The 27,094-nt window shown below is 45.3% G+C and overlaps 1 protein-coding gene across 1 annotated transcript in view; it reads left to right on the forward strand.

Annotated features, from left to right (window-relative positions):
- The window catches only part of SAXO4 (stabilizer of axonemal microtubules 4), a 42,114-nt gene extending 15,276 nt beyond the window's left edge, over positions 1-26,838 (forward strand). Inside the window, exons 2-11 of the mRNA XM_063944392.1 lie at positions 15,491-15,626; positions 15,790-15,943; positions 17,566-17,629; positions 20,208-20,314; positions 22,160-22,228; positions 24,612-24,698; positions 24,787-24,867; positions 24,967-25,055; positions 26,493-26,622; positions 26,712-26,838. Coding sequence (XP_063800462.1) covers positions 15,491-15,626; positions 15,790-15,943; positions 17,566-17,629; positions 20,208-20,314; positions 22,160-22,228; positions 24,612-24,698; positions 24,787-24,867; positions 24,967-25,055; positions 26,493-26,610 — 905 coding nt within the window. The 3' untranslated portion in view covers positions 26,611-26,622; positions 26,712-26,838. The remainder of the gene's footprint in view (positions 1-15,490; positions 15,627-15,789; positions 15,944-17,565; positions 17,630-20,207; positions 20,315-22,159; positions 22,229-24,611; positions 24,699-24,786; positions 24,868-24,966; positions 25,056-26,492; positions 26,623-26,711) is intronic.
- Positions 26,839-27,094: the final 256 nt, after the last annotated feature.

A 27,094-nucleotide genomic window follows, 5' to 3' on the forward strand; every position in this document is an offset into this window, starting at 1 on the left:
ACGGGAGCATGAAGGGCCCACCGGGGGTATTCAGTGGTAGGGGCCCATGATTAGAGGTGTGGCCAGCCTCCAAAGGAGGTGTGGCTAACCATTATAGAATACCTGGTCTGGACTCCTTGATAACTGATATAGTAATTAATGCTAGTGCATGCATGATAATGTGCCAGATTAATGACAGCAATGTACTGTAGAGAATACATCATAATCCTGTGCAGTATAAGGTAACATATGTATAATATATAAGTGCACAGTCTAGAACCTGATCCCTTGAGGAGGAGGGCCCCCCAGGCAGTGGGGCCTACCGGTGGTTTCCCCTGTACCACTGTGGACCAGTCCGAGCCTGCTGATAATAACAGCACGTTGAAACACTGCTCTCCGTATGGCTGTCTAAGCACACTTTCTATCTATATAATTGTACCCTTCGAGGGGTGTAATATTAGAGTATCAATCTAAATCACTGACATGCTATATCGCTGTGGTACAGACGACTATCTACATACACATTTCTCTATCTAAATGATCATTCCCTTCCGGGAGTGTGTAAGATCTTTGTTTCACTGCCTCGGCATTAAAGCAGTAGCGGACGCCGTGTGCGCAGAGAGGCCATACTGTCTATGTACTGGTGGCTGTCTGTGCTGATGGGAATTAACCCCATAGAATCAATTACCACTATCAACACATTCTATTATGAGATCTAGTGTATGGTGTATATGCAGTAAAATACTGTAGATAATTAGGGAAGGATATATACTGTGTTAATTATTGAGGTGGGATAAGTTGCAATAAAGGAATGCACTAGTAATCCACATCAATCACACAGAAATAAACCATACTGTGGATTTAAACAGAAATCATGTTCTAAGAGCTGTCTGTACTGATAGACATTAACCTCACTGGAATAGTTACAATATTGTAACATTCACAGCAGTGTATGGGGCCCTATACACTAGCCGATCCGCCGCCGAGCTGCCCGACGGCGGATACGGCCGACGAGCGACCCGGCGGCGGGGGGGCAGTGACGGGGGGAGTGAAGTTTCTTCACTCCCCCCGTCACGCGGCTGCATTGAAGTGCAGGCAAATATGGACGAGATCGTCCATATTAGCCTACATGTACAGCAGACGGGAGACCAGCGATGAACAAGCGTGGGGCCGCGCATCGTTCATCGCTGGAGCCTCCACCCTGAAAGATATGAACGAGTTCTCGTTCATTTATGAACGAGATCGTTCATATCTTTCCAAAAATCGGCCAGTGTGTAGGGCCTATAAGAGTCACAGCTAGACTGTGTGACTGGGCTATCAATAAAGGATACGGACAGTGTAACAACATCAATCAACAATTGCTTGTGCTGATAGAAGCTAAGGAATAGCTACAATATTGAAACATTTGGAGCCACACATGAGTTATAGTCAGACTGTTTGCTTTGTGCTGCTAATAAAGGACACAGACGCTGTGTGACCGTTATTAGCAATACTTGCCTGTGTAGAAGGGAATTAACCCCATAGAATCAACTATAACATTGAAATATATGTGGCGATATATGAGTCACAGCTAGACTGAATGAGTGCACTATAAATGAAGAACAGACACATAATATAACAACATTTATTAGACTCTTAGCACTATAGTATATCTCCTTAATGTGTGGTGAGATGGAATAATAGTGACCTCTACCATATGTCCAGACATTTGTGGGATATGGATCTGGTCTTTAATGGATGTTACTTATTCTAGAAACGCAACCAAGCAAGACTGTTTTGTTCACTGGAATGAATGAATCCCAAGGAGTCACACACACACTGTATATACATAGAAATTAATAAAATCATCTGTAAACATCTTGCTGTGAAGAAATTAACTAGCTCACTGATTTGTTAGAGACTCCTATAGTGATTCTCTTACATATAGATTGAATATTAGTATATCTTGTCATACATGACCTTTATTGGTTATATTGAAAATAAGGAATAAAGAACAAGACATGAATTGCTGGTAACTATATAATATTTAATGAATATAAAACAAGACATGAATCACTGCTGGGAATTATGCAATGTTTATTAATAAATACAGTAAAATATATGAACATTTGCATATTATAAAGGCATACAGAATTTACAGTTTGCGGACGCTCTGTGAGCGAGGAGTCACATATTTTAAAACACTCTTTCTATTTTTTCACCTTTATATTTTATCCTATATTTCGCAATGTTTTTTATTAATACAAATTAAAAGTTACATTTTATATTAGCAATGTGCACCACTATAAGGCAATCTTGTTTTTTCTTTTTTTGCATATATAGTACCCTGTATGAGGTTCCCAAGCGGGGCTGGTCTGCTTTCAAGCAGACTTTGGCTAGATGTTTCTGCCTTAATATTCACCATGCCCACTCGGTGGTGGCTTTTCCTGCCCCTGCTGTGATGACAGCTCATTCTATCTATTTGGTGGGGGCTTTTTGGACACCTCAACGTGGTGCTTCAGTAGAGTAACTCTGCAAAGTGGCCTCATGGTCCTCTGCTCACACTTTTATTCATTTTTACGTGTTTGATACTTTTGCGTCCTCAGGCACAGCCTTTGGGCATACTATTCTCAGCACTGCTCATGAGCGTCCCCACCCATAAAGGGTTCGCTTTAGGACATCCCAGTATTTTGTGCCCTAGTGGACAAAAGAAAATGGGATTTATGGTCTTACCTGGTTAAATCCTTTTCTTCACACCTTGATGCAACTGGTTTGTGGGGGTTGTTTCTTTGTGCCGGTATTCGGGTCATTTTCCGTTGATTGTGTTGGCATGCATGTCGGTCTTCCTTCTCCTCACTCCTGCCGTGGGCTTGCTAACCCTACTGGCTGGCCATTAGCTGGAGGCAGGGTATAGTGGAAAGGGAGCCTAAGCATACTAGAAAAAAAGCTGTAGCTATTTGGTGACCAGACTGTCCTCTCCAGGCCATGCCCAGTGTTCCCTGTGCCCCCTACGGATTTAACCAGGTTAGACCATAAATCCCATTTTTCTAGAAGGTCACTACCAGCCAGTATTCATTTTGAGTTAGGGGAATTACTAAAGTGGAAACCCCTTGAAGTGTATGAAACCTTGGAGGTTAGAATTTGATTTGTATCAAAGTTACTATACTTAGGGGGATATTCAATTAGCAGCGATAACGGACTTTTTGCGTGAAAAGTCCGGTTTTTCGTGCAAAAAAACTGACTTTTCCTGTGAAACGCAATTACAGCCTATTCGATTTTCCGGGAAAATTTATCGGTGATAATTTTTTCACAAATTTCACTTCACCTACTCTGAGCAGGTGAAAAGTTGGGAAAAGTCACTATTTTAAGGTAAAAATGTTTGGATATGGTACAGAACTTATTGGGGTGCTTTATGAGTGGGACAAGTGTTTTTAGGCTTGCAGGTGGGAGTAATCGGTCTGTTTCCACTTTTTTTTAAAGTACCCTAAAATGACCCAAATATATACCCAGTTTCATGTACCCCAAATTTAATGAGAGCATTTATTTTGCACAAAAAACTTGCTTTCTACCATTTTTTTTTTGCATTTAAAAAAAAAATGCATATAACAGCCATTGCACACTATATAAGTCCCCAAAAAACTCTCTAATGTGGGGGGTAATTCCAAGTTGATCGCAGCAGGAATTTTGTTAGCAGTTGGGCAAAACCATGTGCACTGCAGGGGAGGCAGATATAACATGTGCAGAGAGAGTTAGATTTGGGTGTGGTGTATTCAATCTGCAATCTAATTTGCAGTGTAAAAATAAAGCAGCCAGTATTTACCCTGCACAGAAACAATATAACCCACCCAAATCTAACTCTTTCTGCACATGTTATATCTGCCTCCCCTGCAGTGCACATGGTTTTGCCCAACTGCTAACAAAATTCCTGCTGCAATCAACTTGGAATTACCCCCGTGATCTCTAATACACTTCTCTTCTGTTTTCCTATGTTAGTTTAGCATTTTTTGGGGTACAGGTTAATTTCCCCATTTTCACCTACACTTTTCACTGCAACAGTTTTCACGTGAAACCCATTTGGAATTAAATAGGTCGAAAAATGGGAGAGTGCATACCCGCGAAAAGCCGTTTTCGCAGCAATTTTCATCCGAGTGCCGCCAAAAAAAATTGGGCGAAAAATTGCTGCGAATTTGCGGATAATTGAATACCCCACTAATTGTTAAGGACATTGGTGGTCATTCCAAGTTGATCGCTAAAAAAACGGCAGTTCTGTGCATGCGTATGCGGCGCAATGCGCACGCACGCCGTACGGGCACAACAAATGATGTCGTTTTGCACAGGGTCTAGCGAAGCATTTCAGTTTCACTGGTGGCCGCAGAGTGATTGACATGAAGTGGGCGTTTCTGGGTGGCAACTGACCATTTTCAGGGAGTGTTCGGAAAAACGCAGGCGTGCCAGAAAAAATGCAGGCGTGGCTGGGCGAACGCTGGGCGGGTTTGTAACGTCAAAACAGGAACTGAACAGTCTGAAGTGATCGCAAGCGCTGAGTAGGTTTTGAGCTACTCTGAAACTGCACAAGAAAACTTTGTAGCTGCTCTGCGATACATTCGTTCGCACTTCTGCTAAGCTAAAATACACTCCCAGTGGGCGGTGGCATAGCGTTTGCACGGCTGCTAAAAACTGCTAGCGAGCGATCAACTCGGAATGAGGGCCATTGTTCATGCCAGGTGTATGTTAATTTATGTAATACCTGTGTGATCAAGCTTGTAGCACCCATCTAGGCTAATAGATGCAAAAGTCAGGTCTTGGAAAATAGGTTTGTGAGCGACCACTGGTGCCTGATACACGAAGTGCTGACACTCAAACATAACACACAAGTCGCTGGTACAAATTAGTCCTGGAACTGCCCATGTTCTGGCATCGAAACATACTCCGAAGAACAGAGCTTAGACATACAGAGTAGATGTTCCAGTGTCAAAGGGGCACCCATAACCCCAGCATGGCCTGTTACAGCGGGATGCGGTCAAGATCCCGCCGGATGGGATCCCGGCGGTTGGAATACCGAAACCGGGATCCCGACCGGCACAATCCTGACATATTCTCCCTCTGTGGGTGTCCACGACACCCATAGAGGGAGAATAAATGAGTGTGTTACAGCTGTTAAGCCATTGCACACAATGATTGTGAGCTACTATTATAAATACCAGTCGCGAAGCTCCTGCCTCTGTACAGCAGTAATTGCAGTAGGAGGAGGACCTCTCAGGTTTTTGCCTGCCACATACATCTGCCAGCTTATACGATAAGGTGCTGCAGTCCTGCGTATAAAGCATACCCTCCAACTGTACCTTTTTAATAGGTACAGTACCTTTTTTTCATGGTCTGTACCGATTTTTGCCTCCCCAAACTTCCATTGAAAGTATAGGAAAAGGGGCGTGGTCACGCCCCCTTTACCCGCGGCCACGCCCCCTTTTCGGATTTGTACCGATTTTTCTGTGTAAAATGTTGGAGGGTATGATAAAGGGCAATGCCATCATGAAATACATACATTGTTTTGCAGTGTTCACTACCTGCTAATTTTGCTGGGTGCCCAGTGGTAACCAATTGGTGTACCGGGGTCAGAATAACAATGGGACAAATAGGACTACAGCCCTAGGTCTCCATGTAAATATAGGCCTATCATCATGACAGCATAATAATGACCATCTGACCACACGGTCACAAAGTATAGATTGGGCCCTTTGCCGGTGTCTCTGATAAGGGGCGATCATTGCAGTCAACCCACTCCCATAACACTGCTGTTTGCTGGGCTGCAGGGTGTCCTTCTCTCTCTCTGTGCCCAATATGCTGCTGCCACTGCGCTGTTATACAATGTCCAGCCATATTGGGCAGAGAAGAAGTGTTATGGGGGGCAGAATCATACTGATCTCCAACCCTGGCCCTATATAGGTGCATACATGGGTTCAGTATGATTTACCGACGGCCATAATCCTGACAGCCACTGACCAACAGTCAAAATACCAACATGGTCAAAATACAGACATTCATTATGCCAACATGTTTAAAATGCCGACATAGTCAGGATACCCATATTTGAAATGCCGGCATTTCAACATACCAACATGAGTTTGTCTATTTTTTTGTGTGTCAGTGTCGATATGGACACCGTGTAAGTGTTCCGCGTCCGCTCGCCATGCTTCGGGTACGGTGCCTCACTGCGCTTCGCACACTATTATATTCCCCCTCCGGGTCCACTGGGATTGTACAGTATGAACAAGTCTGTTTTGGGACGTCGGTATTGTGTCCGTCTGTAAATCAACTGCTACCCGCATACATGCTGGTTATTATCTTTTAAGGCCTCAGAAAATGGCTGCAGTACTGTATAAGGCATATACATAGTAACAGTGTAAGATTACGTGTAACATAACTAGAACATTATACAACAATAAAATGGCAGACTAGGTAGAACAAGGACATGGAGTGAGGATTGGACAAGTCAATAACATGGTGGGCAAGTGGTGGTAAATCGCAGGGAGGCAGTCTGTATTCAACAAGCCGGTACAGAAGGGTGGAATCACAGTATAAGTCGCTGAGCTGACTTGGAGACAAAAGATAAGGAGAACCAGAGCCGGCCCTAATCAATATGATGCCCTAGGCAAGATTTTGGCTGGTGCCCCCTAGCACCACCGCTAGTTCCGCCTCTGACCCTGCACCCCTTTCCCAGCACCATCACCCCCCACCCAAAGCAGTCCTTTTTTTTGCTTTCCTACCCCCTGTAATTTAAATAAGAACAGTACACACATTCGGCGCACAGCCCAAAAAGGTATATGTTTTTGCTGGCAAGGGGCATGGCCACACAATAGTACCCCCAATTCAAATTATGCCTCACAGTAATGCAACTTTATTCCCAATTTATCATGCAATTGTGTCCCTTATTCGCATTACATCACACAGTAGTACCACTTTACCTTATATACATTACTATTCACAGTAGTGCCCCTCATTCACATAACATCATACTGAATTGCTCCTTATTCACATTACACCACACCATATTGCTCCTTATTCACATTACACCACACCATATTGCTCTTTATTCACATTAGTGCCCTTTATATACGTTACGCCACAGTAGTGCACCTTACACACATAATGCCACACATTGGTAATGCATTTATACACATACCACACAGTAATGCCCCTTACACATACGACACACATCATTAATTTCCTTATAAACATAATGCACCTTACACATTATGCCAAACCTTATTAATGCCCTTATACACATAATTTCCCTTACATGTATGCCGCACATTGTTAATGCCCTTATACACATAATGACACACATAGTGCCTCTTACACATATGTTACACATTATTAATGCCCTTATACACATAATGACACATATAGTTCCTGGCGTGAGTCAACTGGCAGCTCTGCTAACGTGGGGTGCCTATTTGTTTTATGAAAATGCATTTTATTTGCATTGCTATGTGGCTAGGATGCACAAGCAGCTTCTGCTGATTAAAATTATATGCGGCATGCCTATATACTGTGTGCGACTGTGGCTGTATCTGCATACGAAATGCTACACACAGAATATAGGCATGCTGCATATCATTTTAATCCGCAAAAGCTGCTTGTGCCCCTAGGTATACCAGATGCCCTAGGCAATTGCCTAGTTTGCCTATGCCTAGGGCCGGCTCTGAGGAGAACAGGTGGCATGGATAGTGCTGATGGAGGAACTAGAGGAAAGAAAGCCTGATCAGGAAAGCTTGCAAATTAAGAGGACAACAGTTTAAGGATGAACAAAGAAGAATGACAGATTGAGAGTAGAGAGTTAAATTTAGAGTTAGGAGATTTAATGGAAGTCTGAGTCTTAGAGGTGGGGGAGGTGCAGCGATCAGTGGAAAGCTGTGGAGGCAGGAAGGTTTGTGGACTGAAATGAGGAAGGAGTGTGAACTGGACTCTGGGTGGTATTCATGTGACCGGCGGTCGAAAGACCGACAGTCACATGACCTCCTCCATCATCCCGACCCCTCACTATCCCGATGGTCGGCATGCCGACCAACAGGGACTATAGATTGTAGAGAGAGGAGGCTGGCACCAAGTGGCGAGAGAGGAGATTGTGATGCAGCAACGTTCAGTATAGATTGAAGAGGGGAAAGGCGAGAGAGGAGGAGGTTATAGTAGTCAAAGCGGGAGATGATGAGTGTATGGATAACAGCATTGGTGGCATCAGGAGCGAGAGGTAGAAAGTGATCCGTGCTCACTGAGGAGATCATTTTTTAGAGAATCCAAATAAAAATGTTCTTCTTGGTGCAAGTCCTACCAATTCAAGAGTCTAAATCACTTAATTGAAATTGGATTTATTGAAAATTCATTGCAAATGAAGATGCTTAAATCAAATATCACAAACAATGGTTAGGAAACCATCAATTTATGTATGGCACGTGGAAGAAAATTCATATAACTTGTACACAGCCTGCTGCCTCAGACTTGTGTAAGCCAGTAGCTTTTAGAAAGTCGCTGAATTCTGATGCTGCAATGAAGCACTTTGCAATCAGAGCTTGTACAGGTGTTGCGTCTTTCTTCTTTGCAGATCTAGGGGCTTTGAGGAATAAGGTGCATAGCAAATGTTGTTTAGTTTTATATTGTTTTCTAACCATTTTCTGCTCTATTCCATTGTCCCCCTCCTCCCCTTAAATATAGCGCCATTCGCAGGTCCAGATATACTAAGCCTTGGAGAGTGATACAGTAGGGAGAGCTAAAGTACCAACCAATCAGCTCCTAACTGTCATTTTTTGAACACAGCCTGTAACATGGCAGTTTGGAGCTGATTCACTGTTACTTTACATACCTCTCACTTTATCACTCTCCAAGGTATGAAATCCTGGTGGTTGGAATTCCAGCTTACAGGTAAGTCTTTCAACCTTAACCCCTAACCCACCACTCCTGCAGCCTAACCTTACCAGCCCTCCGACCCCCCCCCCCTTCAACAGTCTAAACCAGCAGTTACCAAACTTTTTTGAGTCGCGGCACCCTAGAGTATCAGAATTTTTACCACGGCAACCCTAGGCTAAAAGATTGCTATTGAGAAAATTGGAAAGAAATAATAAGAATTTACTTACCGATAATTCTATTTCTCGTAGTCCGTAGTGGATGCTGGGACTTCCGTAAGGACCATGGGGAATAGCGGCTCCGCAGGAGACTGGGCACAAAGTAAAAGCTTTAGGACTAGCTGGTGTGCACTGGCTCCTCCCCCTATGACCCTCCTCCAAGCCTCAGTTAGGATACTGTGCCCGGACGAGCGTACACAATAAGGAAGGATTTTGAATCCCGGGTAAGACTCATACCAGCCACACCAATCACACCGTACAACCTGTGATCTGAACCCAGTTAACAGTATGATAAAACTTAGGAGCCTCTAAAAAGATGGCTCACAACAATAAACAACCCGATTTTTTGTAACAATAACTATATACAAGTATTGCAGACAATCCGCACTTGGGATGGGCGCCCAGCATCCACTACGGACTACGAGAAATAGAATTATCGGTAAGTAAATTCTTATTTTCTCTGACGTCCTAGTGGATGCTGGGACTTCCGTAAGGACCATGGGGATTATACCAAAGCTCCCAAACGGGCGGGAGAGTGCGGATGACTCTGCAGCACCGAATGAGAGAACTCCAGGTCCTCCTCAGCCAGGGTATCGAATTTGTAAAATTTTGCAAACGTGTTTGCCCCTGACCAAGTAGCTGCTCGGCAAAGTTGTAAAGCCGAGACCCCTCGGGCAGCCGCCCAAGATGAGCCCACTTTCCTTGTGGAATGGGCTTTAACAGATTTTGGCTGTGGCAGTCCTGCCACAGAATGTGCAAGCTGAATTGTACTACAAATCCAACGAGCAATCGTCTGCTTAGAAGCAGGAGCACCCAGCTTGTTGGGTGCATACAGGATAAACAGCGAGTCAGATTTTCTGACTCCAGCCGTCCTGGAAACATATATTTTCAGGGCCCTGACTACGTCCAGTAACTTGGAGTCCTCCAAGTCCCTAGTAGCCGCAGGTACCACAATAGGTTGGTTCATGTGAAACGCTGAAACCACCTTAGGGAGAAATTGAGGACGAGTCCTCAATTCTGCCCTGTCTGAATGAAAAATTAGGTAAGGGCTTTTATATGATAAAGCCGCCAATTCTGAGACACGCCTGGCTGAAGCCAGGGCCAACAGCATTACCACTTTCCATGTGAGATATTTCAAGTCCACAGTGGTGAGTGGTTCAAACCAATGTGATTTTAGAAACCCTAAAACTACATTGAGATCCCAAGGTGCCACTGGTGGCACAAAAGGAGGCTGTATATGCAGTACCCCCTTGACAAACGTCTGAACTTCAGGCACTGAAGCCAGTTCTTTCTGGAAGAAGATCGACAGGGCCGAAATTTGAACCTTAATGGATCCTAATTTTAGGCCCATAGACAGTCCTGCTTGCAGGAAATGTAAGAAACGACCCAGTTGAAATTCTTCTGTGGGGGCCTTCTTGGCCTCACACCACGCAACATATTTTCGCCAAATGCGGTGATAATGTTTCGCGGTTACATCCTTCCTGGCTTTGATCAGGGTAGGGATGACTTCATCTGGAATGCCTTTTTCCATCAGGATCCGGCGTTCAACCGCCATGCCGTCAAACGCAGCCGCGGTAAGTCTTGGAACAGACAAGGTCCCTGCTGGAGCAGGTCCTTTCTTAGAGGTAGAGGCCACGGATCCTCCGTGAGCATCTCTTGCAGTTCCGGGTACCAAGTTCTTCTTGGCCAATCCGGAGCCACGAGTATAGTTCTTACTCCTCTCTTTCTTATGATTCTCAGTACTTTTGGTATGAGAGGCAGAGGAGGGAACACATACACCGACTGGTACACCCACGGTGTTACCAGAGCATCCACCGCTATTGCCTGAGGGTCCCTTGACCTTGCGCAATATCTGTCCAGTTTTTTGTTGAGACGGGATGCCATCATGTCCACCTTTGGTTTTTCCCAACGGTTTACAATCAGTTGGAAGACTTCTGGGTGAAGTCCCCACTCCCCCGGGTGGAGGTCGTGTCTGCTGAGGAAGTCTGCTTCCCAGTTGTCCACTCCCGGAATGAACACTGCTGACAGTGCTACCACATGATTTTCCGCCCAGCGGAGAATCCTTGCAGCTTCTGCCATTGCCCTCCTGCTTCTTGTGCCGCCCTGTCTGTTGACGTGGGCGACTGCCGTGATGTTGTCCGATTGGATCAATACCGACTGACCCTGAAGCAGAGGCCTTGCTTGACTTAGGGCATTGTAAATGGCCCTTAGTTCCAGGATATTTATGTGAAGAGACGTTTCCATGCTTGACCACAAGCCCTGGAAATTTCTTCCCTGTGTGACTGCTCCCCAGCCTCTCAGGCTGGCATCCGTGGTCACCAGCATCCAATCCTGAATGCCGAATCTGCGGCCCTCTAGAAGATGAGCCCTCTGTAACCACCACAGGAGAGACACCCTTGTCCTTGGAGATAGGGTAATCCGCTGATGCATCTGAATATGCGATCCGGACCATTTGTCCAGCAGATCCCACTGAAACGTTCTTGCATGGAATCTTCCGAATGGAATCGCTTCGTAAGAAGCCACCATTTTTCCCAGGACTCTCGTGCATTGATGCACTGACACCTGGCCTGGTTTTAGGAGGTTCCTGACTAGCTCGGATAACTCCCTGGCCTTCTCCTCCGGGAGAAACACCTTTTTCTGGACTGTGTCCAGAATCATCCCCAGGAACAGTAGACGTGTTTTTGGAATCAGCTGTGATTTTGGGATATTTAGAATCCACCCGTGCTGACGTAACACTACCTGAGACAGTGCTACTCCGAACTCTAACTGTTCCCTGGACCTTGCCCTTATCAGGAGATCGTCCAAGTAAGGGATAATTAAGACGCCTTTTCTTCGAAGAAGAATCATCATTTCGGCCATTACCTTGGTAAAGACCCGGGGTGCCGTGGACAATCCAAACGGCAGCGTCTGAAACTGATAATGACAGTCTTGTACCACAAACCTGAGGTACCCTTGGTGAGAAGGGAAGATTGGGACATGGAGATAAGCATCTTTGATGTCCAGAGATACCATATAGTCCCCTTCTTCCAGATTCGCTATCACTGCTCTGAGTGATTCCATCTTGAACTTGAACCTTTTTATGTAAGTGTTCAAGGATTTTAGATTTAAAATTGGTCTCACCGAGCCGTCCGGCTTCGGTACCACAAACAGCGTGGAATAATACCCCTTTCCCTGTTGTAGGAGGGGTACCTTGATTATCACCTGCTGGGAATACAGCTTGTGAATAGCTTCCAATACTGCCTCCCTGTCGGAGGGAGACGTTGGTAGAGCAGACTTCAGGAATCTTCGAGGGGGAGACGTCTCGAATTCCAATTTGTACCCCTGTGATACTACCTGCAGGATCCAGGGGTCCACTTGCGAGTGAGCCCACTGCGCGTTGAAATTTTTGAGACGGGCCCCCACCTTGCCTGAGTCCGCTTGTAAAGCCCCAGCGTCATGCTGAAGACTTGGCAGAAGCGGGGGAGGACTTCTGCTCCTGGGAAGAGGCTGCCTGGTGCAGTCTTTTTCCTCTTCCTCTGCCCCGGGGCAGAAATGAGTGGCCTTTTGCCCGCTTGTTCTTATGGGAACGAAAGGACTGAGTTTGAAAAGATGGTGTCTTTTTCTGCTGAGAGGTGACCTGGGGTAAAAAGGTGGACTTTCCAGCCGTTGCCGTGGCCACCAGGTCTGATAGACCGACCCCAAATAACTCCTCCCCTTTATACGGCAATACTTCCATATGTCGTTTGGAATCTGCATCACCTGACCACTGTCGCGTCCATAACGCCCTTCTGGCAGAAATGGACATCGCACTCACTCTTGATGCCAGGGTGCAAATATCCCTCTGTGCATCACGCATATATAGTAATGCATCCTTTAAATGCTCTATAGTTAATAATATACTGTCCCTATCCAGGGTATCAATATTTTCAGTCAGGGAATCCGACCAAGCCACTCCAGCGCTGCACATCCAGGCTGAGGCGATTGCTGGTCGCAGTATAACACCAGTATGTGTGTATATACCTTTTAGGATATTTTCCAGCCTTCTATCAGCTGGTTCCTTGAGGGCGGCCGTATCAGGAGACGGTAACGCCACTTGTTTTGATAAGCGTGTGAGCGCCTTATCTACCCTAGGGGGTGTTTCCCAACGTGCCCTAACCTCTGGCGGGAAAGGGTATAGTGCCAATAATTTGTTAGAAATCAGCAGTTTTTTTATCGGGGGAAACCCACGCCTTATCACACACCTCATTTAATTCATCTGATTCAGGAAAAACTACTGGTAGTTTTTTCACACCCCACATAATACCCTTTTTTGTGGTACTTGTAGTGTCAGAAATGTTCAATGCCTCCTTCATCGCCGTGATCATGTAACGTGTGGCCCTACTGGACATTACGTTCGTCTCCTCACCGTCGACACTGGATTCAGTATCCGTGTCTGGGTCTGTGTCGACCATCTGAGGTAACGGGCGTTTTAGCGCCCCTGACGGTGTCTGAGACGCCTGAATAGGCACTAACTGATTTGCCGGCTGTCTCATGTCGTCAACAGTTTTTTGCAAAGTGCTGACATTGTCACGTAATTCTTTAAATACAACCATCCAGTCAGGTGTCGACTCCCTAGGGGGTGACATCACTAACACAGGCAATTGCTCTGCTTCCACATCATTTTCCTCCTCATACATGTCGACACAATCGTACCGTCACCCAGCACACACACAGGGAATGCTCTGACAGAGGATAGGACCCCACTAGCCCTTTGGGGAGACAGAGGGAGAGTTTGCCAGCACACACCAGAGCGCTATATATATTCAGGGATAACCTTATATAAGTGTTACTCCCTTTATAGCTGCTGTATTATATATTAGCTGCCAATAGTGCCCCCCTCTCTTGTTTTACCCTGTTTCTGTAGTGTAGTCTGCAGGGGAGAGTCAGGGAGCCGTCCTTCCAGCGGAGCTGTGAAAGAAAATGGCGCTTGTGTGCTGAGGAGATAGGCTCCGCCCCCTTCACGGCGGCCTTTTCTCCCGCTTTTTTCTGGAAAACTGGCAGGGGTTAAATGCATCCATATAGCCCAGGAGCTATATGTGATGCATTTCTTTAGCCACATAAGGTTTTTATCAAGTTTTATTGCGTCTCAGGGCGCTCCCCCCCAGCGCCCTGCACCCTCAGTGACCGGAGTGTGAAGTGTGCTGAGAGCAATGGCGCACAGCTGCAGTGCTGTGCGCTACCTTATCTGAAGACAGGAACGTCTTCTGCCGCCGCTTTCTCCGGACCTCTTCGCTCTTCTGGCTCTGTAAGGGGGCCGGCGGCGTGGCTCCGGGACCCATCCAGGCTGAACCTGTGATCGTCCCTCTGGAGCTAATGTCCAGTAGCCAAGAAGCCCAATCCACTCTGCACGCAGGTGAGTTCGCTTCTTCTCCCCTTAGTCCCGCGCTGCAGTGAGCCTGTTGCCAGCAGGACTCACTGAAAATAAAAAACCTAAGTATACTTTTACTTCTAAGCAGCTCAGGAGAGCCACCTAGATTGCACCCTTCTCGGCCGGGCACAAAATCTTAACTGAGGCTTGGCGGAGGGTCATAGGGGGAGGAGCCAGTGCACACCAGCTAGTCCTAAAGCTTTTACTTTGTGCCCAGTCTCCTGCGGAGCCGCTATTCCCCATGGTCCTTACGGAAGTCCCAGCATCCACTAGGACGTCAGAGAAATTAAATTAAGTTCTTTGTGCTTATATGTCATCCATAGGTTCGGTTGTGTGGTAAGGGACACGATTTGCTACTGTTTGTCCACATATATAACATTGACAGCCTCCAGCATTGGTTTTGCCTATTACATTGACCATAAATAATTTGAATTGGTCCTGGATCACCAATCCAAGGCACCCCTGCAAGTTTCCCGAGGCACCCCAGGGAGCCACGGCACACAGTTTGGGAACCACTGGTCTAAACCCAATCCCCTCCCTAACCTCCTAACCTAACCCTAGCTCTCCCGCTAGTGCCTAACCCAAACCCTAACACTCACCTCGGGGATCAGACGGCATTCTCAGCATCGAGATTCCAGTGTTAGTATTTTGACTGTCCGCAACCCCCCCCCCCCCCCAAAAAAAAAAGAAAAGAAAAGAAAAGTAGGCCAAGTGATAGAAATAATTCTGTACAAACAAAGCCTATTGCCCACAGGCAGTGGAAGTGGACATTATGTGGGCAGAAAGATGCAGGTACTCAGTAAACTAGGAACCCATGACTGATGACTAAGAAGTGCAGGAGTGATAAGTCCAATATTCATCAGGCACTTACTGGCAGTTGTAGGTATGGAGACATGCATAGCCCCTCCAGATGCACCTATAACTACATTCATTATATGGGTCCTAACCCTTGAGTTGCATGTATCTTGTCTAAACAGTAATAATAACTATTGGAACATTAAAGTTGTTTGTTCTCTATATATTCTTGCAGGTCGCTCAGAGTTGGTTACTGATAGTGCCCAGCCTACTGGCATTATTACCCATCGCAGCACCGGGTACCAGTCCAACCTTAGGCCGGCTGTATACTACTCACCCAACCTGGACCAAAAGGATAACCCACATATGGGGTGAGCCTTTAATCCCTCTTTTCTTTTACCGACATTTTAAAGACTATATATTAAATAATTTGCCGGTGCCTGAGCTAGAACCTATCTCCCTTTCTTCTGTTATATCCATATTAAGCTCCTATAAAACACATACTCATCTTGCTTATCTTCTGCTGTATTACAGGCTGATCCTAAGGAGCAATTACACATCGATCACTAAAAGGGATTTCAACAATCATCAACAAGTCACAGGAGCTGAGCCGCTTCCCAAGACACTTTCTTCCCTACAAAGCGGATACATTAACAACATCAAAGTCACCCACCCTGGATCCAGAACCGTGAGTGGTGGAAATTGTAGAGATTTGTATTTTAGACTGGCCTGTGGACCTTGTAGAGGAACATTCATTGTATCCAGAACTGATCTTATTGCTTCAAAAAGCAACAAAGAAAAGCGAGAAAATTATGGAGGTCATTCCGAGTTGTTCGCTCGCAAGGCGATTTTAGCAGAGTTGCTCACGCTAAGCCGCCGCCTACTGGGAGTGAATCTTAGCTTCTTAAAATTGCGAACGATGTATTCGCAATATTGCGATTACAAACTTCTTAGCAGTATCAGAGTAGCTTCAGACTTACTCGGCATCTGCGATCAGTTCAGTGCTTGTCGTTCCTGGTTTGACGTCACAAACACACCCAGCGTTCGCCCAGACACTCCCCCGTTTCTCCAGCCACTCCCGCGTTTTTTCCGGAAACGGTAGCGTTTATTCCCACACGCCCAGAAAACGTCCTGTTTCCGCCCAGAAACACCCATTTCCTGTCAATCACACTACGATCGCCGGAGTGAAGAAAAAGCCGTGAGTAAAAATACTACCTTCGTAGCAAATTTCCTTTGCGCAGTCGCAGTGCGAACATTGCGCATGCGCACTAAGCAGAAAAACGCTGCGATGCGAAGAAATTTACAGAGCGAACGACTCGGAATGAGGGTCTATATTCTTAAACACAAAAATGTATGGTAGGCCCTCTGTATAATAATCGTTCCCCCACTAGCTGCCCCCCTTCAGCTCACCTCTGGAATCCCCCTCCGGAGCTAGGCTGCCTATGCCCAGGGCTGTCCCTGACCGCAACACCCTTTGCACAAACGTTCTCTTTAAAGTATTAAAAAGGTAAAAATGCTACTCTCGATCATTTGTACTATAAGTACACTAAAAAAAAGTCAGCAAGTAAAAGTCTAAAATTATTGTTTGTATTTTGTATAAGTAGACTATTATTATTATTATTACAGTTTATTTATAAGGCACCACAAGTGTTTTGCAGCGCCGTACATACAACGCACATTAGAACAATACAGGGTATACAGAACTTAACATCACATAAAACTAAAACAGAGCACAGGTAACAATTAGCACCACAGTTCTCAGTACACAATACAGCTGAGGTGTCAGGAAGCAAAGGAGTAATCGGCGTACTACTGGGGGCGGGTAGTCGTTGGTAGAGATGAGCAGGTGGAAATGCAGGTATAGACAGTCAATGAGTGGGGGCGGGATGTACTAAGCTTAGAAAAGTGATAATGTCACTGTGATAAAGTACCAGCCAATCAGCTCCTAACTGCCATGTCACAGGCTGGGTTTGAAAAATGACAGTTAGGAGCTGATTTGCTGGTACTTTATCACAGTGAAATGATCACTTGTCTAAGCTTAGTACATCCCGCCCTTGGAGAGAGCTGTGCAAGAGAAGAGGGCTGTGAGAACAGGAGAGAGGAGGGTCCTACTCCAAGGAGCTTACAATCTAGGGCTATAATAGACTATAATATATTGCCTCATTATTTCTGAAGTGCAAACATGCCCTTGATCATAGGGACATTCCCTGGACGGTAGCAAGTTAATGGCTCCCACAGGACATATTGTATGGACAGGAAGCGTCTGAAAACTGTCACACTTCTCACATTACATTTGTCTTATTGTCACAGAGTCCGTCACTCATGTCAACAGAATACAAAACCAGATTCACTGCGCAGACTCTTCATCACCCAGGTGAGACCTACAAGTATATGGTATTGCAGTTGCATTGCCGGCAGTCGGCGTTCGAGATACAGATGCCGGAATCCCGACCGAGTTTGTAGCTCTGTAGCTTCCTAACTGTCAATGCAGAATCTATGTCATGACATTAATCTACTGTTATGGTACTATAAGGCCTATTTATATGTTATATGTGTACCTGGGATTTTCTGATGGAACCAAACTTTATTAGTGTATATGTACTGCATACGGAATTGCAGCGACAAGCTGTAACACACTTCTGAAATGTCCGCCACACACCTGGGTTTGAGTCACAACTCCCTTGTTACCTCCCACAAACGCTCCCTGACTGACTGTCAGTCAAAGGTCACAGCAGGAACCACCATCAGGACAGGACTGTAGGAGCACTGTGACTATAAACCTCCTAGTGATAATGTGTGGACTCTTATTCAAAAAGTAAAGCATTCAATACCTTTAATACCAAGAAATAATGACACGGAGACTTGAATTTGGCAGAAAATTGTTAGCTATTTATTGTACCCTAACCATTAGAAAAAACCTGTAAAGTAAAATTTAAGTTAACATGCCAATTCAGCCGGCATATGGTGGCAGAAAAAAGAACGGCTATATTCCACTGACGATAACCTCAAAAAACATTAAAACCCAAACAATCCTAATTTACCACAAACCATACATAGGTAATAGGTGCCCGACTCAGACCTCCACGCTGACTGCCCACCCTTATGGGTGATGACGCTGCCCCCTGATGGGTGATCTAGCGGCCTTAAAAGTCAATGGAGGTGAGTGTACTTAAACCACACCAATACTGTAAACAACTGTAACTAACAAGTCAAACTATAACCTGCCGTTCTTTTCCGCCAACAAATAGCCAACGATAAACCACACTAACAATTTAGAGCCAAGGCACTCCGTGCCAAAACCTCTACCAAATGGGGTGGGAGGGCGGGAAGGCAAACCAGCAGCAAGAGAGACTTAGCTAGCCTATACATCCCTATATAAACTGATCCCTCCCCTCTCTACCATTGGCTATACTTTTCATAACAGTTAGGTCCACCCCTCACAGGAGGTTTAACTCTCTCCATTCCTATGCCTGTCATTTCGCTCTCCTTCTGTACTCCTCTGTTGTATGTTTCTGAAGTCTGCGAATGCCAGGCCATGTTGCTATGCGGTTCATCACGTAGGATGGTTGTGCCATGGAATCTAACTCGTAGTGTATAACCCCTGACTATCCAAACAAAATAAGTGTAACACCCCTTTCATACACATCTACACTGTAGTGCCACGTTGTGGTGGGTAACTATGTAGGTGGTATTTCTCTCACTACTCCTGACTCCTGGCACTGCCCCCACTGGAAACATGATAGGCCATGGGGTAGGGAATGTTTTTATTTGTCCACCAGAGATGGATTCAGGAAACCTCTGCCCCAACACAATCCTAATAATCAGGAACATGAGATACACAGGGTCTGCTGCTAAGACCACCTCGGTGCGTTTATTAATTGTAAGTGTAGCAAAGGGTGGGCAACTATTCAGCAGCTTCACATATAACAAATGAGTATCAGTAGAAAGTACCAAAAGTATGGAATAATAGAAGACTATTGACACTGGATCGATAATAACGGAGTCATGAGTACCCGGACAATGACAAATATGTGGAAAATATTGATGATAACTAAGAGATGAGAAATATTGATAATGAATAAAACATGTCCCTTGAGCTCCCCAGTGTCTCTCTAGCCAGTCCCACCGTGCCACTCCAGCCAGCCCCCTCCTGTCTTTCCAGTCAGCCCCCTCCTGTCTCTCCAGCCTCAATTGTCTCTGCAGTCAGTCCCTTTTGTCTCTCCAGCCCCCCAATTGTCTCTTCAGCCAGCCTCCTCCTGGTTCTCCAGTCAGCCCCCTTTTGTCTCTCCAGTCAGCCCCCTCCTGTCTCTCCAGCCCTCACTTATCTTTCCAGCCAGCTCCCCAGTGTCTCTCCAGCCAGTCCCCCACTTGTCTCTCCAACCAGCCCCCCAGTGTCTCTCCAGCCAGTCTGTTTTTGTCTCTCCACCAAGCCCCCCCGTCTCTTGAGTCAGCCCCCTCCTGTCTCTCCAGTCAGCCCCCTTTTGTCTCTCCAGCAAGTCCCCTCCTGTCTCTCCAGTCAGCCCCTTCGTGTTGCCCCAGCAAGCTCCCTCTTGTCTCTCCAGTCAGCCCCCTTCTGTCCCTTCAGCCCCCCAATTGTCTCTCCAGCTGCAGGCCACAGACAATTACCTATTTCGGTGTCTTCTGGGCAGCTGCTCCTCTTTGCACTGGGGCTCGTCTGTCAACGGTGCTGTGTCATGACATCACATGCACTGTGTCAGGAGGCAATTTTTCATTTTAAAGAATTAATTTCAAAAATTGAATTTAATATTTATTAAATTAATTCATACTAGCATCCAAATATTTTATATTCATTAATCCATATTAGTTAGCGCTTATTTTCTGATTATCTTTACTATAATTTCGACACAGATGAATTTCAACATTTTCCATACATGTTCCCAAGTATATCTCACATTATATATGTATAGGAACAAACATCTTTCTCTCCACAGGCTCTTCTCAAAGTGCCGTTATTGGAGCTATGGAGAATTCAGGATACACAGAAGGATCAAACTTGGAACCCATAACACACCATCCTCATTCACAATACCATGTGCCGGTAAAAAAATTTTGAAAATGGAATTGACCCACAATGCTCTTGTCAGGGGGCTTTTCGGCAGTAACAGAAGGGGATAAATTCAGCAGACGAATACAAACATGCATGTTTTTAATGCATCCAAAATAAAATGCAGTTGTAATCTGAACACAATGGGCCGGATTCAGAGTTGTACGCATAAGCGTTTCCATAATGGGTGTAGTGTGTGCAGTGCACACAGGCCCCTAGGTCTGGGAGGGTATACTTACCACTCCGGAGTCCTGCAGCAACGGCCCTGCAGTGCAGACACAGATCACTTGAAAAATGTCCACCACAGCCATTTTCAAGTGATTTGCACATGCGCACTGGAGATGTCCCCAGGAACAAGGTGTGGGTGCCATGTTCCTGGAGACCTGTATTATGCCAGAATCTACTAGCTGCCGGAGAGGAGGGGGCCCGAAATGAAGGCTGCACGTCCCCTCCTCTCTTAAAACGCCGCTGGTTGTACGGTATTGCACAGCTGCAGGGAAGTGGCTGTGCAATACCATACAACTAAAATGCAGCAGGAGGCGTCTGTAGGAAATAGACATCTCCCAAACCGGTAGCCGGGTCCAGGAAGTCTGCGTCCGAAGATGTGCAGACTCTAAACCATCAAGTCTGTACATATACCATCGGGTTTGCACACAAATCCAAAACTAGGCCTAATGTCCCTGAGAACGCAGTCACTACTAGCTGACGCTCAGTGTTGTTGTCAGTGGTTTGTAGAAAACTGAATTCCCATTGGTGTTGGTTAAGGGTCTAATTCAGTAAGGATTGCAAATTCTGCTAATTAGCAGAATTTGCAATCCTTTTGCTAGTATGCTGGGGGCCGCCCATCGCAGGGCACGGCCGCCCAGCATGGTGACTGCCGCCTCCCCCCTCCCCACCCTTCAACAAGCAGAAATTGCAAACGCTTGTTAGCAGCAATAGAGGACGCCGCCTGCCGGAGCAGCTTAGCTGCGTTCACAGGAGGCCCGCCGCCATGTTCCCAAACGAGGTGGCTGCGTGTGATATCACCGCCCCCGCAACGTTCTGTCTTTGCCCTGGAAATGGAGCGTTGCTGCCCCCCACCCCACCCGGCGACCGCCTCTGCCTGATTGACATACAGAGGCGACTGCATTTCCTGTGGCCCCCCAGCAGAAAGTGCGGTCGCATGCCCCATGGGGCGATTGTAATAAGTCCAGTTGGATCGCTATTTGCCATCCAACCTGAATAAGCCCCTAAATTCACAAAAAAATCTGCTTCCACTCTGTAATTCATCCAGTACACTTTAAATGCTTGAAATGGGGGTGTATCTGCACACACACGATTAGCCAAAAATAATTGTTTCGGAACCAAAGTTCCTTTGGAGAACCCCTATAAATTATTGGTAATTACCATTTATGTTGGGGGTGCTACCAACTACAGCTAGAATGAATACCAGCAGAAGAAGAAAAAAGGGCTGTATTGTCGGTGCACACAGGGAGCAGTGGATTAATTTCCACTCTTCCATAAAACTTAACTTTTATTATTATTTTCATAAAACAATAAATTGCCTTTATTTAGACTACAAGGTGAGGCGAAACATAGAGGTCTAACCTCTATGTTTCGCCTCACCTTGTAGTCTAAATAAAGGCAATTTATTGTTTTATGAAAATAATAATAAAAGTTAAGTTTTATGGAAGAGTGGAAATTAATCCACTGCTCCCTGTGTGCACCGACAATACAGCCCTTTTTTCTTCTTCTGCTGGCACTTTAAATGCTCAACAACAACAGTTGAACATCTTAGATTAATGGAGAGAGTGTGTGTTATTTCGCACACTCATGTTCATTTCTGTTTATGTGTCATAGAGAGGGAATCACCGGATAACGGGGCACAGCATGACCAAGACAGATTTTCTGCCAGTTCCCACTTTGAAGGTAACTTTCTTTTCCAAATGTTATATATTTTATTGGATGCTACACATGAGGAGGTAATTACAAGTTGATCGCAGCAGGAATTCAGTTAGCAACTGGGCAAAACCATGTGCACTGCAGGGGGGGCAGATATAACATGTGCAGAAAGAGTTAGATTTGGGTGTGGCGAGTTCAATCTGCAATCTAAATTGCAGTGTAAAAATAAAGCAGCCAGTATTTACCCTGCACAGAAACAAAATAACCCACCCAAATCTAACTCTCTCTGCACATGTTATATCTGCCTCCCCTGCAGTGCACGTGGTTTTGCACAACTGCTAAAAAATTTCCTGCTGCGATCAACTTGGAATTACCCCCATGGTTTTCATTTTTGAGTGATGACTTACTATTGAACAACAAAGGATTATAACAGAGGTTCTCAATCGCGGTCCTCAAGGCACCCCAACGATCCAGGTTTTAAGCGCTTGGCCACAGGTGACTTAATTAGCACTTCAGTCAATTTGATCTAACCATCTGTGCTGTACCACGGAGATACCTAAAACCTGGATATACCTAAAACGTTGGGGTGCCTTGAGGACCACGTTTGAGAACCTGTGGATTCTAACCTACTTGCCTACCTGACCCTTTCCATGAGGGAGAAAATGCTCTGTTCCTGGACTTTCCTGGTAATGTATGATTGCCATCACCTGTGGTGAGCTAGGTAATTGATAAGAAAGGTGTTTCACCACAGGTGATGGCAATCATATATTACCAGGAAAGTCCAGGAACAGAGCATTTTCTCCCTCATGGAGAGGGTCAGGTAGGCACGTATGATTCTAACATTGTTCAGAGTCTGTACAGAAGGTAATATCTGTAATATAGAACTGCTTTCTATGACTTCAGGCCTCTCCAGCTGTCATTGTTTTCTGGAATTCCTCCCAGGAAAACAGGTGAATTTATCAAATTGGTTCAGCCAGTGATAAGTCCACCTGGGACCTGGATACATTACACACACTATTTGAGCTCATTTGCTTTTAGCTTTTTATCTACAGCAGGCCTGGCCAAACCGGTCCTCGAGATCTACCAACAGTTCACATTTTCCAGACCACCTAGCTGGTGCACAGGTGTAATCATTACTAATTAAGATGTGCTGCATTCATTCCTAACTGACAATTCTACAGATCTCCAGGAGGCCTGGAAACCATGAACTGTTGGTAGATCTCGAGGACCGGTTTGGCCAGCCCTGATCTTCAGCAAATTATGAAACACCTGCGTTTTAGACACAGAACATCTCTGCTGCTTACAACCACTTGGAATAAAAATCCTTTGAATACCACAATTCACAACAATAGGAGTCCGTGGCTTCAGAAGCGCTGAGTATGCCCCCTGCGGGAACTTGGCATACCCCATGTGTCCATGCCACCTTCACACGCATAAAAGTTGGAATGTTTTCAAAGTTCTGGATTCAGTATTGTTCTATCAGAGAGCAAATGCCATAGACTTAGGTCACATGAATTAACCGTATATAGCTGCTGCTTTTCACCAATCTATAACACAGCTTCCAAAACACAGGTGTGATACCAGTAAATTATGAAGATCATTTAAGAGAAGGAAAACTAAAATCCTGTTAAGTTCCTGCAATGCTATGTCTACACGGTCGCCCATTTATTAACCAGGTGCATTTCAAGGTGCACTATGTTTGGAAACACTGCCATAAAATTAATCCGTGCCTAGTTTTGCAGGCTGGCAGGTGCATATGGTAGAAGACAAAATATCACCACATCAAAGTCCAACAACCTACTAAAGGGCCAAACACACTGTCCGACCTGCCGCCGAGCTGCCCAACGGCGGATACGGCTGATGAGCGACCCTGTCACCGGGGCGGTGACAGGGGGAGTGAAGTTTCTTCACTCCCCCCGTCACACGGCTCCATTAAAGTGCAGGCAAATATGGACGAGATCGTCCATATTGGCCTGCATGCACAGCCGACGGGGGACCAGCGATGAACGAGCGCGGGACCGCACATCATTCATCGCTGGAGCCTCCACACTGAGATCGTTCATATCTTTCAAAAAATCGGCATGTGTGTAGGGCCTATAACACAGGGGGAACATTTCTGTTTCTATCTCAAATTAATGCTTGGAATAAGCCTCATTCATTGCTTAATTCAATCCAATCATGAGAGTGACATATCCAAAACTATCTTTATAACATGGTTACCTTACAGCATTTTCTTTTCCTGACTACATTGGGTTGAAGTGCTCCTAGAAAGAGCATTTATATTATGTTGGTGCACTTTTACGGCTCGAAATTGAGCCTTAATGCAGGCAAGTAACTGATTGCTTTGGATTATTGCAGATGTAGTGTTAGTATATGTGCCCTAGCGTGTAATATTTGTATTCTTTTGTAGGGCAATGAGCCGCTGCCAGTTTTGGCCAAGGCCTCTGAAAGAGACAGTGCTTTCACCAGAGAGTCACATCAAGCTCGTCATACCAGTGTAAGACTCAGATACTTTATCACATTGTCATGTCATCTCTGTGTGATTGCCCTCTTCTTCTGATTGTCCCATGTTCCATATAAAATAGGCCCCTTATGATGGCTCCCAGCCTCTTTCCAACATGAAGCATATGGAAGAACCTGTGGGAAGAGTGTATGTTGGTAGGCAGGTCAGTATACTATAAACAAATGCTTGTGGTTGGGTGGGGTTAAAATACTTAAAAAAAAATAAAAATGGGTGACTAATGGCTTTTTTTTTTCTATTTCAGGAACCGTTGGGATTCTGTAACAATAATCATATCTATGTAAAGCCCGGAAAGGAGCCACCACAACATTATCTGACTAACTACAGCCTAAGGTGCCATATACAAAGCAACTTATCCATCACTGATTATCATTATCCTTTACTTATATGGCGCCACAAGGGATCCGCGGCGCCCAATTACAGAGTACATACACAAAATAGAACAGGAAAATAGTGATTTATAGTTGAAGACAATATAGATAAGTGCAAGCAACACTGACATAAGTATCAGGGTGGAAAGAAGACCACGGGATTTGGTGCCATCAAGGATGGGTGGTCTTCAGGTTGCCGACTGTCGGGATCCCGGCGCACAGTATACCGGCGCCGGAATCTCTACAGCCGGCATACCGACAGTTTTTCTCCCTCGTGGGGGTTCATGACCCCCCTGGATGGAGAATAAACCGCGCCCGCAAGTGGCTCATTTGCGCTTGCCACGCTGTCGGTATGCCGGCGGTCGGGCATCCGGCGCCAGTATGCTGGTTGCCGGGAGCCCGGCAGCCGGCATACCATACCACACCCGTCAAAGATGGTATAAGTAAGAGAAGGATAAGCACATGAGGGTTGAGGGCAAAGCAGAATCCCCGGACACAGCCCCGTTTTCTTCCGGAAGCGGGGCTGTTTCACACGAGTGTTTTCGGGAGAAGGGTTTTTTTTACAGGCGATCCACCTGGATAGACTGAATAAAAAAAATCTGTAAAACATCGGAAAAAAGTCCTAAAACCTGCTGTTTTTCGTACCCAATGTTTAACAGGGGATAACTGGATATCCCTCTAAAGCTCAAAATATCTTTATACAGTTTTGTTCTATAAACACTAATAATCCACTAGCAATGTCCAAGGTTTAAAACTACTATTGCTTTCAAGATTTATGTGGTTGTTTCTTCAGCAATAAGACAGGCAAAATCCCCTCTATTTAATGAGCGTACTCCCATAATGTCCACTATATGATTGCTGGACTCTAGTTCCTAAAGAGAAACAAAATACACTAGGGGCAGGATTCAAATGTTCCATCCTCCCTCCTGCCCCCTATTGCGCCCGCCGGTGGTATTCTAATGTTACTGCCGATGGGCACGACAACTTCATATCCGCTCGCTACCCCCGAAGGTAGCGAGCTGAAACGTGTAAAGAAACTCATTTGGGCGTGATCAGCACGATGAAGGGGCACATTTGAATATCACCCCTCTATCTTCCATAACTTTAGACGGGAGATAGCTGGTGCGATATGATTTGAATCCAGCCCTATAAGAAAGAAATTTACTAAAGCTTCTAAAAATGAAAAATGATGTTGGCTATAGCAACCAATCAGATTCTGTCATTTCTCTATTGCATCCTGGAAAATGATAGGCAGAATTTGATTGGTTGCTATGGGCAACATCACAACTTTTCAATGTTAGAAGTGTTATTAAATATACCACTGTTATAGTAAGGAATATTTTCTGAACACAAAGCAAATACAACTATCCTCATAAGTCTTCTTTCTCATCTACCCCAGGTTTAGATCTCCAACACCTATTGGGAGAGATGAGGAGGGGTGGACACGTGGTGGGATCCAGAAACAACGGCAAAGTGGCTTCCTGGCAAATAATGAAGCACACATAAGTGGTATTTAAGCCAAATGATCGGTAAGAACAAACTCTTTCTTCCCACTGTGCTTCTCAGCTATTCCACTGTTCCATTGCCTAATATTTTATATTTGACTTAAACCCTACAGGGCTAACAGCATGAGAAGGATCTTGACACCCAGGTCCAAATGATTTGGAAAACGATTGTCTGCTATCTTGCAAAACAAAATAAAAACATAAAGGTTTCTGCACATTGCTGGAATCTCAGATTCTGTATGTGGAATTTGTTCTTTGTGGGGGAAGAGTAAGTGGGAATAACTGCATTCCACAGTAGAATATCGTACAGTGAGTTGCACAATCTGTAAACATCACTTCTTGCGGAGTTGCATGGTCTATTGTAGTGTTAAACACTACATTAAACACAGAATCACTGATTCTTCACTTTGTTTTAGGAATCAGTAACCATACTTAGGGGTCTATTCATAGTTGCCTACCCTCCCTCATTCTGCAGGAGACTCCCTGAAATAGTAGC

Source organism: Pseudophryne corroboree, chromosome 11, assembly GCF_028390025.1.
Source record: "Pseudophryne corroboree isolate aPseCor3 chromosome 11, aPseCor3.hap2, whole genome shotgun sequence".
Lineage (NCBI taxonomy): Eukaryota > Metazoa > Chordata > Amphibia > Anura > Myobatrachidae > Pseudophryne > Pseudophryne corroboree.